This window comes from Equus quagga, chromosome 1, assembly GCF_021613505.1.
Source record: "Equus quagga isolate Etosha38 chromosome 1, UCLA_HA_Equagga_1.0, whole genome shotgun sequence".
In the NCBI taxonomy this organism is placed as follows: Eukaryota; Metazoa; Chordata; class Mammalia; order Perissodactyla; family Equidae; genus Equus; species Equus quagga.
The window spans coordinates 150,696,463-150,710,139 of NC_060267.1; the positions used below are offsets into that span (position 1 = coordinate 150,696,463).

Genomic DNA, 13,677 nt, shown 5'->3' on the forward strand with positions numbered 1-13,677 from the left:
CGTACATTCTTCAGAATTTTGTGTTTTGTTTTGATAAAGAGCATTGTATCAATATGCAATCAACTACAAGGAGCAGAAAACCTAATTCAGTGGGTCTTAAACAGTAAGGAAAATTTTATTTCACAAGAAATCTGGGGAGGGCGATTCCATGACTGGTAAGTTCAGTGGCTCAGCAGTGTCATCAGGCCCAGGTTCTTCCCTGTTTTTCTGCCCGTCCGTCTTCTCCTGTGAGTTTTTGTCTCCAGGATTGACCCCTTATGGTATAGCGAGACGGTGGCAACATCTCCAGGCACCATCCGCACCACGATATCCAAAGGCCAGAACAGAAGAGATTGTTTATTCTTCTGTGTCTCTCTAGGGTGTTCTTTTTTCACAGAAGCCCCTTGGTGGACTTCACCTACTTGTCTTCCGAGAAGACGTTAAGTGCCTATTTCTAGTCACTTATCGACGTGGAGGATGGTACCTAAACACAACTGGTTCTGTTAGCTAGGAAAAGGGCTATTGGGCTGGAGAGCCACAGTGTCTGTCATAAGCATCTTAAGAATTGTGTCCAAGATGGGAGAAATAAAATTCCTCGTAAGAGAAAATTTTGTAGGCCTGACTACCCCAAAACAATTTAAAATAGAAAAACATGTTTAATTTTTTAGACTAAATTACAGTTCTACAAGTGATGTATATCATAGAAGATTGGTTTAATACAAGGTAGGAAGTATTGTCCTTCCCCTGATACCTTTGCATTTGGCCAATTTTATCTTTTTTTTTGGAAGATTAGCCCTGAGCTAAGTGCTGCCAATCCTCCTTTTTTTGCTGAGGAAGACTGGCCCTGAGCTAACATCTGTGCCCATCTTCCTCTACTTTATATGTGTGACGCCTACCACAGCATGGCTTGCCAAGCCAAAGCCATGCCATGTCCACACCCAGGATCCGAATGGGTGAACCCCGGGCCGCTGAAGCGGAACGGGTACACTTAACCATGGTGCTACTGGGCTGGCCCCCAATTTTATTCTTTTTTTTTTTTAATATTTTATTTTTAGTTTATTTTATTGTTTCCTTTTTCTCCCCAGAGCCCCCCGGTACCCAGTTGTATATTCTTAGTTCTGGGTCCTTCTAGTTGTGGCATGTGGGACGCCGCCTCAGCGTGGTCTGATGAGCAGTGCCACATCTGTGCCCAGGATTTGAACCAACGAAACATTGGGCCGCCTGCAGTGGAGCGCACGAACTTAACCACTCGGCCATGGGGCCAGCCCCCAGTTTTATTCTTAATTTTGAAAAATGTCAGGCATTGGAAACACAGAGGCTAACACCTGTTGTAGACACCCACCCAGCTTTAGTAGATCATAACCTTTTGCCGTATTTGCTTTAAGGAGCCTTGTCTAAAAAAATTAAGTTATGCTTTTGAAGTACCATCCTCTCTAGTTTTATTCTCTTTCCTTTTCCAAAGGTAAACACTATCTTGAATTTGGTGTCTTTCCTGTCTGTTTTTCTTGTTTGTATTATATATACAGGTGTACCCATAAACAATGTATAACCTGGTGTTTGTGCTATTTGTATCCTTTCATAGCTTGCTTTTTTCACTCAATAGAATTTTGAAATTTATCTGATCCATGTAATTCTAGTTCATTCACTTGAAGTGCTACGTGGTATTCCATTGTATGGGTATACCACAGTGTACTTCTCACTCCCCTGTTGATAGAAAATTTATGTGGTTTCTGATGATTTCAACCAGTGTCACAGTGAACAAACATACTTGAACATCTCGTGCACATGTGTGAGAGTTTGTATGTTGGGTGTGTACTTAGAAATAAAACTGTCGGGTCAGAGGGAATGTACATTTCAACATGACTGAATATTTCCAAATGGGTCTTGGAGGGGGCAGAACCTGTTTACCTTCCCAGCAGCAGTGGATGAGAGGGCCGTTTCCCCACTCTCGTCTTGCTCTTGATGTTAGTTCAACTTCACATTTTTACGGGGCTGGGACTGCCTGGTGTCTTCTCTTCTTTTGCGTCCCCCGTAGTACTGGTGAGCCTGATCATCTTTTTGTTTGGTGACCTTTTAGGCTTCCGTACACCTGTGAGTTGTTTATATTCTTTGCCATTTTTTCATATTGAGTTTTTTCTTCATTTGAGAATTCTTGACATGTTAACAGATATTATCCTTTGTTAGTAATATGCGTTGGAAATATTTTCTCACAGTCTGTGATTTATGTTTTAACCTTGCTTCTCTGGTTACTTTAAGGTCAGAGATGTTTTCCTCCACTTTCTAAAATGTTTAATGATTTGCATTTTATATTTAGCACTTGATTCTACTTTTATTTTTGTGGATGGTGCAAATATAAAGACTTACTGGGGGCAAACAGAAGTTGAGTGTGTGCAGCTCCTTAAGCTTTCATTATCCTGTAATTTATGCTGGACATAAATGGACTGCATGCAGAGAGGGACCCTGCCTCCGAATGCTCCACGTGTACGTGGGGAAGGTGGAGGGGACAACTGAGTAATTACGCAACTGTGTAAGAACGGAAGCTCTCTGTGGAGGAGCGGCCTTATGAGAAAAGGGGACTCGAGCTCAAAGGCTAGAATCAGCATATTTTTGTTTTGTGCTAACTCAGACCTTTTTGAGTCATCTCTCCAGTAAGCTACCAAAATGAGGGAGGAAATGAACCTCCAGGGCCATCCAGATTTGTCTTAATCCACCCCTGGCCCTTGGGGCCTTGCAGCTGGGTTAGGTGGGGTGACATATTCAACATCATGAGAACTAGAAGAGTACTGGAATTATATTGGGACTGTTTGTCTATATTTGTAATAGGAATAGAGAGAGTTACTTCCCCATGGCCTCCATGTACTTCCCGGGGTCAGACATGTTCATGCCTGACCAGTTGAGATCCGTCGTCCCCTCAGAGATGAGCCAGATTGTCCTTTCTGGACCCAGGATTTGCCACTTTCTTATCATAAGTAGACAGTGGGCAGAGGAGGGTGGGCATAGAATACCTGGGACAAAGTGCCCGTTTGTCTCCCCATATAGATCTGAACAAAATAAACAGTCCATCCGTTCATCCGTTGAGGTCAACGCATATGCAAAAGCTCCTGAGTGCCTAGGAGCGCAGGTAAGAAGGGGGATTATCACTTTCTGCAACTTGTAAATAGATGAAGACAGACCAGCTGGCCGTGTAGAAGTCATCATTGAAGAGTCTAGTATAGTTGGCAAATAATACAGGCCTTGCAGTTGAGATTGGCTTCCATAATTTCTCACTGGGCGTCTCAGTCGTTTATGGTGGTTCCCTATCATTGTGGATTTGAGCACCATCCATTGGCCTGTAGTAGAGATGATGGCCACATATGTGTGTTGGCTTTTTCCACACGTTTGTCTAACATGCTTTTTTCTAGATGTGGTTACTTCATATAACCATATATATATAACATAAATATTGAGCCTGTAATTAAGGAGTTATATGTTTCCGTGGGAGGTACACCCAATATATAGAATGCTTTTACTAGTCCAGTCCTGGTTGGCCCAAAGACCTCACCATACGGCCATTAGTGACAGCCCATGAGCCTGTGTATGGATATTGTTCAGTAAATCTTGGGGTGTTGCACTCTGTGGCTAGAGCCTATTGCATGGGGTGTCCTGTGTTGTGGGCCGTCAGCCGTTTACCATGCCTGGATGGCTGTAGCATTGCAGAGGCCCCACTCATCGTGGAGGTGGGTGAGCTCTTTCATCAGTGATTCTTGTCGGGGGCCTATTTTGTAGTTGAGAACATTACACCAGCAATTCATTAGGGAAGACACTGCTTCTATCTAACGGGTGGGCAACCACCTGTTTGTGAAGTTGGTTAAAGGCTAAGGGGCTGAGTTTGGCCCTTAATTGGAAGATCCATGTTCTTTTCCTGATTGGACTTTCTGGAGCTTGTCCCACCTATGGGATTTAGTTCAGAATTGCAGGATGAGAATGACAAGTTAGAGACTGTTTCAATCAGACCTTAGTAAGGCTGGCAGTTGCCTCTCAGCAGCAGGAGGAAGTCCTCGAATTCAAAAGCTCAGAGGCCCAGAAGAACCAGAGGAGTTTTCATTGCCAAAGGCCTCCATCAACTGTGCCATCAGTCACGGACTCCTGTAGTTTCTTGAGGTTGAAGGAGACAAGGCTCCAGGGTCGGGCATCTTTTACAGCCACCTGAACTGCTTCCAAGATGATTTTTTGTTGGAGCCCTCACTCAAATGTGGCCGTGTGTCTGATGACTCGGGGTGGAGGCTGTAGGAACATGCCCAGGTTTAGGATGTACTGTCTCCAATAGCCAATATGCAAAGCAGCCAGTTACAGTGTGGGCCCCCTTTTTTTTGTAGTTGGTGGCTACTACAAAGTTTATCCTTGATTGATTGTGAACTATCTATCTCTTTGAGCTGTGACACAGCTCCCAAGATGCTCACTTAGAAGGCAGGGCATTTGTTTTTGTCCTCGTTCAGGGCCCATCTGTCTTTTCTCAGCTGTGCTTGGGTGGCACGTAAGGCAGCAAAAGCAGTTTGCTCTGTGGAGCCATTATGGAAATGCCGGGATATCCACCAACAGTTCACAGCATACCAGGTCTGTCCAACTCTCTGATGCTCTCTCACGGGAGAATTCAGGGCGATAAAGGTGGACTGTATGCCGACAGGTGTGTGAAGGCAAACTGATTCCCCCCACCCCCCAAGGGATCTAAAAAAGAAAGTGTTAGTAACACCCTAGGCTGCAAACCATAAGCCAGGTACAATGGGAGGAACATAGCTCATTCATTCACTTTGATGATGGCAGCTACTATGAAAACGAAGGTGGGCACGTTCTTCTTTAGCTTCCACAATCCACTTAAAGCTCCCACCTTCCATTGGCCTAACAGCGGTGTTCAACTTAAAGGAAGCTTGGCATAGCACTGCTGACTGTACAAGACCTTGGGTGAGAAGACCCAGTACTTTTTCTTCTCCTAGGAAGAGGCATTGTTTCAGTTGTGGGTAAACGCCATCCTTGGCTCTGCATCTGGCTGACCCTTACATTAGCCACCAACAGGGGTCACAAGGGATGTATCAGTTGCAGGTTCTTGCAAAAGAGCAGCAGACACAGTCCAAACCAAAAACTAAACAACCCACGAAACCACAAAATCACAGAGCCAGTATGTAGTAAGTTTAGGAATATTTGGGGCTTCCATCTGGGTGGGGGTGAATCTGAAGACCCAATCCTGTACCTAACGCTTGTCTCTGTTTGTCCCACTGCTGTAATTTGTCAGTCTGAGTGGTATCAGCTCAGACTTAGGCCTTTGCTCCACAGGACCTGTGAAGTCCCCTCCAGGTTTTTGTACCTGCCGTTCTGTGCACCCTCACAGCCCCCAGCTGGTCTCGCTCTGTCCTCCCTGTAATCCTGCCAGCCCCCTGGCTTTTGGTCATAAAATATATCCATCTGTGCAGGGTTTTTTCCTGGCATTCAGTGGCCTCATTACTCAGGATTTTTATTTTGTAGGAAATCCTCCTTTTGTTCAAATGACTTTCTCATTTGAGAATTTTAGTGGCTTTCTGCCCCACCCACCCCTTGAGGCCTACAGGTCTTTCTCCTTCCAGGCTTCTGGCCATTCCCCTCTCTCCTGAGGCTGTATATTTTTTTTTCTTGGGTCACTTCCACCAAAGTGGATGACCACATGTGCTGCCCAGAGCTTTGATCGTTGAGGGTATTTCCCTTCACTGCTGTCTTCCAAGGCCACCCCTGAGTAAGGCTATTAGTGCTGCTACCTCAGAGTTTCGACTTGGTCCCACATAGCCAACTGAACCATCTGCTTCAGGAGTGAAGCTGGGAAGGAACCAGAGCCAAAACAAGGATGCATTATTGGCTTGGCCACCACTGTGTGACTGTGTGCTCGGTCACGGGGCTATCGTTGGAAAAGTTGTATAAAACCTGCCTCAGACAGTCTGTCCCGGGAGAGGAGGACAAATGTAGCCATGGTTCCTGTGTTCCGTTGGCCAGTATTACCCCAAGGGCAGGAACTCTCCTGTACCTGCAGCTGGCACATGTGTGGGTGCTGAGAGGGTCCAATGGCAGCGTCCATAGGAAAGATCCAGTGTGACAGTCAAGAGGTGTCGATGGGAGCCTGAAGCACAGCTGTCTGGTTATATTGGGATGAAACTGGTCATGGCCCCTGCAGGCCTGGCACTGCAGTGGTGGCTGGATCAAGAGAGCGCGAAGCCAAGAGGATGCAAAGTGTTACACAAAGCGGGGAGGGGTCTGCCTCAGCGATGTAACGGTAAGTTAATAAAGTCCCAAAAGATCACATTCAGCGTGGTATCCTTTTCATTTAATCATAAACAACTACCATAATTATATGCACCTTTTAGGCAATATATAGAGCTACAATAGAACTACCTAATAAGAAAAGCAAAGATGTGCTGAGTGGGAGATTCAGGAGGTTATGCTGGGAGGGGAGAAATGGGGAGAGCTGATGAACTGGGGAAGCCGTAGTTGCAGTTAAATGTAGGTTATTGTCGTGGACCGATGATCAGAGTGTGAGAGTGTTGTGAACCGAGGATTATGATTAAACTGTGCACCCGAGGTCCACATACACTAGAGGTTGGTGCTTCTAATCTGAACCCTGGATTCCGAAGAACTTGGCTTCCCAGTGGCCTCGCCCCCCGCCAGGGCCCGAGGGCGGCAGTGCTCCCCGCCTGCCACCAGAGGGCGGGCGCGGCTCGGCGAGGGCGCGCCGGGTTCGGGCCGCCAGCTGCGCCGCGGGGTTTGTTTTTGCCAAAGGAAAGGTGCGCCCCGCTGGGAGGAGCGCCAGCGCACGAGCAGGCCGGCTGCTGGCAGGACACCCCGGGGACGCCCCGGGGAAGGCCCCCGCCCCGGCACCGCCCCGGCGTTTCGGGAGGAAGCAGCTGCCGGCCCCGCGAAGGCTCGGCGCTCCTGGCCTCAGCCCGGGCTTCCTGCTGCCCGGCGCCCGCCTTCCCGGAGGACCGCAGTACCCGGCAGGGTCGCAAACCGAGGGCCCGCGGGCTGCATATAACCCCTACATGGGTTTTGTTTGACCTAAGTGTATCTTTAAAAAGCTTATTTGGCAACATTTAAAATCAGGAAATGTTTAGCCTAAAAATTCAGATTTCTGCTTCTCTCCATCACTTGGGACATCAGGCAACACCGGGCGGCTGTCCCACCTGGCAGCGCTTGCCAGCTGCCCTCTCACGTGCACCCGCGGTCCCAGGGAATGAGTTTTTTTTCCAGGGTGACCATTATTCTGGCTGTTATCACTATTCAGAACTGAGCCAAGTGGCACACTTGATACCATAACGTTTCCTTTTCAGCACAACTCTATATAGAGTTTTTTTATTCATTTGCATAATTTTCTATGAACACAGAAAATTACAATAAAACTCTCACAATCCATCAGTTGCCTCAATCTCCTTCCAAGATATTCTCCAGGTATTCTCACGGTGGTCTTCACCGGGAAGCCCCTGTGGGGGTGTGACCTCCTCAACCTGGGCTCCTTGCCCTTTCCACCCACCTGGTGCCTGGCCGCCAGCCTGGCAGCTCCCTTCCTCTCAGGCATTTCCTAACTTTTCTTTTTCAGGCAGAGAAATCCCCCTTTTCAGTCTAAATCATACATGAAACTCCATTATATAAAACAGGAAATCATATTAGTATAAATTATCAATTTACATTTAAAACATTGAAAGTCAGTCCATGAGAATAATGGGCTTCATTAGAAAAGCCCGCAATTTGGTGAAGGAGCTGATGGGGGCTGCAGCCGCATCTTTGGATGCGGGCCGCTGCTTCGTCTTGGTCGTGCAGGATGGACACAGCCTGGCTCGCCCAGGAGGCTGGAGCGGCTTGCCTCACACCCTTGACATCTCCGTCTTCGACTAGAGGAAGCTGCAAGGCCGGCATTCCCCAAGGGCTGCACAAAGTGAGGGAGTCCGCTCTGGAGGTGAGGCAGGCCGAGGGGAGTTTGCTTTGATGATGGGAGAGTGTATGTTTTAAGATGTTAACGTGTATTCTGTACATAAAATCAGATATCTGTGAGCCCCTGAAGCGCCTCTGCGAGATCAGAGGACGCAGTTCAGAACCTGCCACAAAGTGGGGAAGTGGTGGTCACTGAGGAGGGGCCCCAATGACCTGCTGTGTTTCCATGACAGAATTTGCTCTTCCTGCTAGGGAAGAGGCCTGGGAGGTGGTGGCACAGGGAATGGGCCAGCTCTAGGTCCCTGTGTTCCCTCACCTTGGGCCTGTGTAGTGTCCTGGCTGGGGTCCAGGATGAGGGCTGAGCAGGTCAACGTGCCTGGAAGAGATCCTGACATGGCTGCAGCCCAAGGGAGGTGCCAGGCCAGGGCATCCCTCAGGAACACGCTTATTTCCTTCTCTGGGCCAGTCTGCAGACATCAGAGCAACTGCCTGTGGGGGAAGCCATTTGGCGGAGACTGGCTCCGGCCCGGCCCTGCCATCCCAGAGGCCCTGGTGGGGTGGTCACAGGCAAGGGCTCAAATCCCAGCTCTAACACTAACCTCACTTCCACTCAGCTTTCTCCTCGGGCCTCTCTGCATCCCTGTTGCTACATTCTGGGCAGGTGTGCCTCCTCACAGGGTCTCAGAGATGGGGGCAGTTCCATTGCCACACACCACCCCACCATAGAGGACCACACCAGAGCCGTCTTAAAGAGCCTCTCCCAGAAGCAGTCTTTCTTGTGGGTGCATCTGTGGCAGAGGCTCATCCAAGACAGAGTACCACCCTCCACCCTCCATTGCTTCCTGCTCAAGGGCTAGGCCAGGCCGAGGGAGCCTCCACTGGCCAGGGAGCTGCTGCCTGTGGTGGGGAATGTGGGCAGGCCAGCTTTGGCCTTATCTCCCAGTGCCCCTTGTAGCCACAGGTGCCAACACGCTTGCCTGTGGCCTCAGGTTGACACAATGAGCCAGAGCTGGCTCTTGGTCTTCGGGGCAGACTCCTGACTACCTGTCCTCCCCTCATCGCCCAACTTTCCCTCTCCTCACATCTTTCTTTGCTTGGTCCAGCCTGGCTGACTGCTCCCTGAGTCACCTTCCTGTGCTGGGAGCTGGGGTGCTGGGTATGGAGTTTGGGTTACACATGGGCACTGCCCCCAGGTTGAGCGGTCCCAGAGAGGGCCTGGTTTGGAGAAGATAAATACATCCCACAGTTTGTATCCTTCATGACCCATAATGCTTTAGCTGTTAGAATATGGCTTTGGTCTCTGTTGGGCTGTGGTGCCAGCTTTGTGTTGGGTCTAACTGGGTCTCTGTCTTCCCCCATTCTCCAAGTAGCTCTTGTGCAACCATCACCACCATCCATCTCGGGAACTTACTCATCTTCCCAAATGGAAACGATATCCATTAAGCACTAACTCCCCACTCTCCTCCCCCCTACCCCTGGCAACGCCGTTCTACCTTCTGTCTCTCTGAATCCAGACTGCTCGAGTTCCTCATGTAAGTGGAATCATACAGTGTGTGTCCTTTTGTGTCTGGCTTATCTCACTTCACCTGATGTCCTTACAGTTCATCCGTGTTGTGGCCAGTGTCACAATGTCCTTCCTTTTCGAGGCTGCCTGTATTGCTTTTGAGTCCTGCCGTATATCCTGTGTGAACACCACTGGCTTCCACCCTTAATATAATTTTTACTTCGAAAAGACGCAAATCTTGAGAGGCCAGTATCTTCTGCATCCTTTGCTCTTCTCACCTCCAGTGGGGCACACGAGCCCGGCGGGCCCCCAGGTAGCACTGAGTGCTTCCCCACGAGCCTGGCAGGCCCCTTCACTTCCCTCCTGGTTTTACAGCCTTCTTCTAGTTTAATAAGAAATCCTTCTGCAATTGGCCAAGTCAATATTTTATTAAAAAACACATAAACAGACACGCAATGGTAACGGAAGCAGAGACAGGGAAAGGAGATGTGAGACGTCCTTCTCAGGGACACGCTGACCACAGAGAGCTTCTACAGGCACGCCGCACTTGAAGAAAGAGGGTATCTCAAGACGGGAATTCCAAGCTAGATAAATTAGGAGTTGGCTTGGTTTTTATCAGAGGACTTCAGACAGCTTCCTTCCCCCGAGGAATGTGAAGTAGAAGCAGGCGGACGCAGGAGTGTTCTGAAACCCCGCCCTTGTGTTAAGTGGGGTCGTCAGTCCCTGAGGCAGTTCTAAAAGCACGAGGGAGACCAGATTCCCCCGGAGGCTGCTTTTCTTTGCCAGATGGGGAGGAATGTTCTCCAAGGAAGGCTGGAGAAAGAGGCTCGGACCAGCTCCCGAGCTTGGGAGGAAGATGAAGGCCCACGGGCCTGAGCAGGACTTTGGCGCAGGAACACAGGTTCAGAAGTCCTTCCTGGGGTCACCGGCCCCTGAGCCCCCTTCTGCGGGGCCGCTCGCTCTGCCGAGCCTCCCGTGTCCTCAGGCGGTTACATCTTGGGAAGGAAATGGCAAAGTGAGGCAGAGCCCACCCAGAAGCCACACCAGAAGGTGACCCAAGTTCTGCCCCTGCACTTCCTTCCGCCACCCAGCACCACCTTTCGCTGGGAGTGTTTTATTCTTTTTAAATATATTTAAAAAAACCATTAAATAGTGCAGAGGGCATTCTGTGCCCATTCCTCCCCACCCCAGGCTTACCCCTCAGAGGGGGCCTGACCTCATTTAACTGTTTCTTTTGGCGATTCTTCCAAAATTTTAAGTAATATCTTTATACCAATATTTATAGATTTATCACCTTTAGACATTATTAACTTTTTTTTACATTCTCTACTTTTTCATCACTTTTTTTTCTTAAACAGCTATACTGAGATAAAATTCACATACCATACAATTCACCCATTTAAATTGTATAATTCAGTGGTTTTCAGTATATTCATATAATCGTACAACCATTGCCACAATTTTCGAACATTTTCATTGACTCAAAAAGAAATCCTACACCCATCAGCAGTGACTCCTGCATCCCACCTCTCCCCGCCCTCGGCAACCACTAATCTACTTTCCTTCTCCACGGATTTGTCTAGTCTGGATGTTTCATATAAATGGAACCCTCCAACATGTGGTCTTTTGTGACTGGCTCCATTCACTTAGCATCCTGGGACCATTTTGCCAGTGACTACTAGAAGGACATTAAAGCTCTGCTGTGACCACCTTTTGGCAACTCGGACAACATACTGTACATGCTTTGGTATTGTTAATGTGTTTTTCAAAAAGGAAGAAAAAGAACAAAGAGAGGAAGTGCTGGATCAAAGACAGAAGTGGATTAATCTAAACAGCTGGTTGAAGCTTTCAGCAATTCTACTTCCAGGAATTTATCCTAAAGATAAAAAATATTAGGTCTATGTATAGGGATACACTTATAAGGATGTTCATTACAGCACTGTCTAGTAGCAACGAACTAAAAGAAAAAATGCAATGTCCCCAAACAGGAGACAAGTAAACTATGGCACAGACATGCAATGGAGTCAGTGCGACACCTTGAAGCCACTAAGAATAATGGAGAAGAACACTCAGTGACGTGGGGAAAATGTCTGGGAGGTGGTTAAGTAGGAGAAACAGAGATTACAACATAACACAGTCTGATCCCTTTAAGAAAAGTCACGTCTGTATCTATATCTATAATCTATATCTATATTCCGAGGGAGCAAATGCTGGAAGGTCAGCCAGCCAGCAGCTGCTATTTCCGGGTAGTGTGATGATAAATGACTTTTACTTAAAAATTTTTTTTCTTATTTTATAAATGCTCTACATTTTATTTTTGTCATTAGGAAATTTATTTAAAGACAATGCTTTGCCACCAGAGACTGAAATGTCAGGGTGTCCCTGGGCGCGGTGGAGAGGACGAGAGCAGGGGTTCTTGGGTTCGCCTCTCCTCCTGGGCCCTGCGCTCTCATGGCCTCCTCTGTAGCCGGTCATTCCCGATTGCTGAACTCGGGAACAGGCCGTCCTCCTGCTCCTGAGCAGAGGGAACTTTCAGAGATGGTCTGTGTTCAGACCACCAGAACTCACCTGTTGACTGGGTCACACACGAGATCTTGTAGGACAGCCATATGCTCGCCAAGCAGAGGAAGCTGGCTATGAAACCGAAGATCTACACAAGGAGAGAGGGGAAAGGAAGGTCCCAGGCTAAGGGCCAATCACTCGGGCAGTCCTTTCTGCTTCTCATCTCTGTGCCCGTTCCCTGTATCAACTGTAGCTTGGAGGAAGCTTGGGGAATCATCTGACCCAAACACTTCATCCTTGCTCAGATGCAAGATGTGGCCCATTCACCGGCACTCCCCCGGGAACCCCCCTGCTGGGGCCCAGGTCAGGCCTAGCAGCCAAGCCTCTGGGTGTCCACCCCTCACCTCATTTCACTCTAGGCAACTTCAGTGCCCACATTCAGGTTTATGTTTACAATGGAGCTGGGGCCCAGCCATGTGCTTTAATTATCCTGGACTAATAAAAAAGAAAAAGGCAGGAGGCCAGCCTGGTGGCACAGCGGTTAAGTTCCCGTGCTCTGTTTTGGCGGCCCGGGGCTTGCTGGTTCAGATCCCAGGTGCAGACCTACGTACTGCTCATCAAGCCATGCTGTGGCAGGCATCCCACATATAAAGTAGAGGAAGATGGGCACAGTGTTAGCTCAGGGCCAATCTTCCTCAAAAAAAAAAAAAAAGAAAGAAAGAAAGAAAGAAAAAAGAGGAATTGTAAATTTTAATTTGGGTTTTAAAAATGTTCAGATTTTTAACGTTCAAGTGGATTTTATTGGTGTGGTGTGGCATTGTCTGCATTTCATTCGTAATAATGGCTTTCTCTCCTGTCTGGCTTTACAGCTGTGTAAGAGCCAGAAGCTGAGGCCTTCATGTCTGGTCTTATGTTTGTACATACTTAAATAACATTAGACGGAAATAAGTTCAGGTGAGCTCCCTTCCTTTCTGAGGGTTTGCCAGAGCTCCAGTGTGCAGACCTAGCCCCGGGGAACCTCCTCATTTGTAGACGAGGAACAGGGCGCCCAGAGAGGAAGGGGGCCCCATGGGAGGCTCATCGAGTGGCTGAGCAAGAAGCAGGCACAAAGGAAATGTCACCCTGTGTGTGGGCACGGTCCCACGAGGGGGACGTGTTCTGAGAAATGTGTCGTCGGGGGATTTCGTCGTCGTGTGAATATCAGAGAGTGTACTCACATAACCCTACATGCTCTCGCCTACTATACAGCTAGGCTACACTCAGGGGACCACCATCGTATGTGTGGTCTGCTGTGGACTGAAGCGTTGTGTGGTGCATGACTGTACTCTGGGGTCTCTGTCTGGAACTTCAAAGCCTGCAGCCATTTTTCTTACTTGTGAACGACACTGGCAGGTGCAGCAGCTAAGATTTATTGGGCACTTACTATGTACCCACCAGTGTTGAGTCCTTTGGGTGCTCTGATTCCTGTCACCCTCGCAACTCTGCCAGGTGGGGGCTGGTGCTACCCTCCCCCCTCATTTTACAGCTGAAGAAACGGAGGGGCAGGAGGTCAACTATTTTGGCCAGGGCCACAGAGCCAGCAAGGGCCAGACGTGGGGTCTGAGCCCAGGGGACGTGGCTCCAGAGTCGGCGGGCGCTCTGCTGCTGCCCGGGTCTTCTCAGACCTGCCAAGGCCTCCGGGGCGCTCTGCTGCCACCAGCGCAGGCTGACCCCAGCTGATGGCCAGTGGGCATGGCCGGGAGCAGCCAAAGGGCAGGATTTTCCAGGTTTAG

The 13,677-nt window shown here is 48.7% G+C and overlaps 1 protein-coding gene across 1 annotated transcript in view; it reads right to left on the reverse strand.

The window, feature by feature from the left end:
- Positions 1-9,807: 9,807 nt before the first annotated feature.
- The window catches only part of CMTM7 (CKLF like MARVEL transmembrane domain containing 7), a 60,740-nt gene continuing 56,870 nt past the window's right edge, over positions 9,808-13,677 (reverse strand). Inside the window, exons 4-5 of the mRNA XM_046640254.1 lie at positions 11,972-12,053; positions 9,808-10,398 (exon numbers count right to left, since the gene is read on the reverse strand). Of these exons, the coding sequence (XP_046496210.1) occupies positions 10,385-10,398; positions 11,972-12,053 (96 nt within the window). The 3' untranslated portion in view covers positions 9,808-10,384. The remainder of the gene's footprint in view (positions 10,399-11,971; positions 12,054-13,677) is intronic.